General features: G+C 68.9%; 1 protein-coding gene across 1 annotated transcript in view; it reads left to right on the top strand.

Annotated features, from left to right (window-relative positions):
• PDZD4 (PDZ domain containing 4) overlaps positions 1-659 on the top strand; it is a 5,941-nt gene that overhangs the window by 3,785 nt on the left and 1,497 nt on the right. The window contains 2 exon segments of the mRNA XM_021717770.1: positions 1-79; positions 81-656. The exon segment at positions 1-79 is cut by the window's left edge and continues 2 nt beyond it. Of these exon segments, the coding sequence (XP_021573445.1) occupies positions 1-79; positions 81-656 (655 nt within the window).

The following is a 659-nucleotide window of genomic DNA, read 5'->3' as shown; positions in this document are numbered from 1 at the left end:
CAACGAGGAGAGCTCCGAGCACGACCTGCTGGGGGACGAGCCCCCGAGCTCCACCAACACCCCCGGGAGCCTGCGCAAGTTTTGGCCTGCAAGGCGACGCCCTGCAGAGCCGGGACTTCCACTTCAGCATGGACTCTCTGCTGGCCGAGGGGGCGGGGCTGGGCGGGGCCGAGGTCCCGGGCCTCACAGACGAGGAGTACGAGCGCTACCGGGAACTGCTGGAGATCAAGTGCCACCTGGAGAACGGCAACCAGCTGGGCCTGCTCTTCCCCCGGGCGGCCGGCGGCAACGGGGCCCTGGACGTCAACCGCAACGAGAGCCTGGGCCACGAGATGGCCATGCTGGAGGAGGAGCTGCGGCACCTGGAGTTCAAGTGCCGCAACATCCTGCGGGCGCAGAAGATGCAGCAGCTACGCGAGCGCTGCATGAAGGCCTGGCTGCTGGAGGAGGAGGGCCTCTACGACCTGGCGGCCAGCGAGCCCAAGAAGCACGAGCTGTCTGACATCTCCGAGCTGCCCGAGAAGTCGGACAAGGACAGCACCAGCGCCTACAACACGGGCGAGAGCTGCCGCAGCACCCCGCTGCTGGCCGAGCCCCTGCCGGAGAGCCCCCTGCGGCGCGCCGCCGCTGGCAACTCCAACTTGAACCGGACCCCTCCC

The sequence above is a fragment of the Carlito syrichta genome, unplaced genomic scaffold (assembly GCF_000164805.1).
Source record: "Carlito syrichta isolate Samal-C Ts95f unplaced genomic scaffold, Tarsius_syrichta-2.0.1 Scaffold109710, whole genome shotgun sequence".
In the NCBI taxonomy this organism is placed as follows: domain Eukaryota; kingdom Metazoa; phylum Chordata; class Mammalia; order Primates; family Tarsiidae; genus Carlito; species Carlito syrichta.
This window is presented reverse-complemented; position numbering and strand designations above follow the sequence as displayed.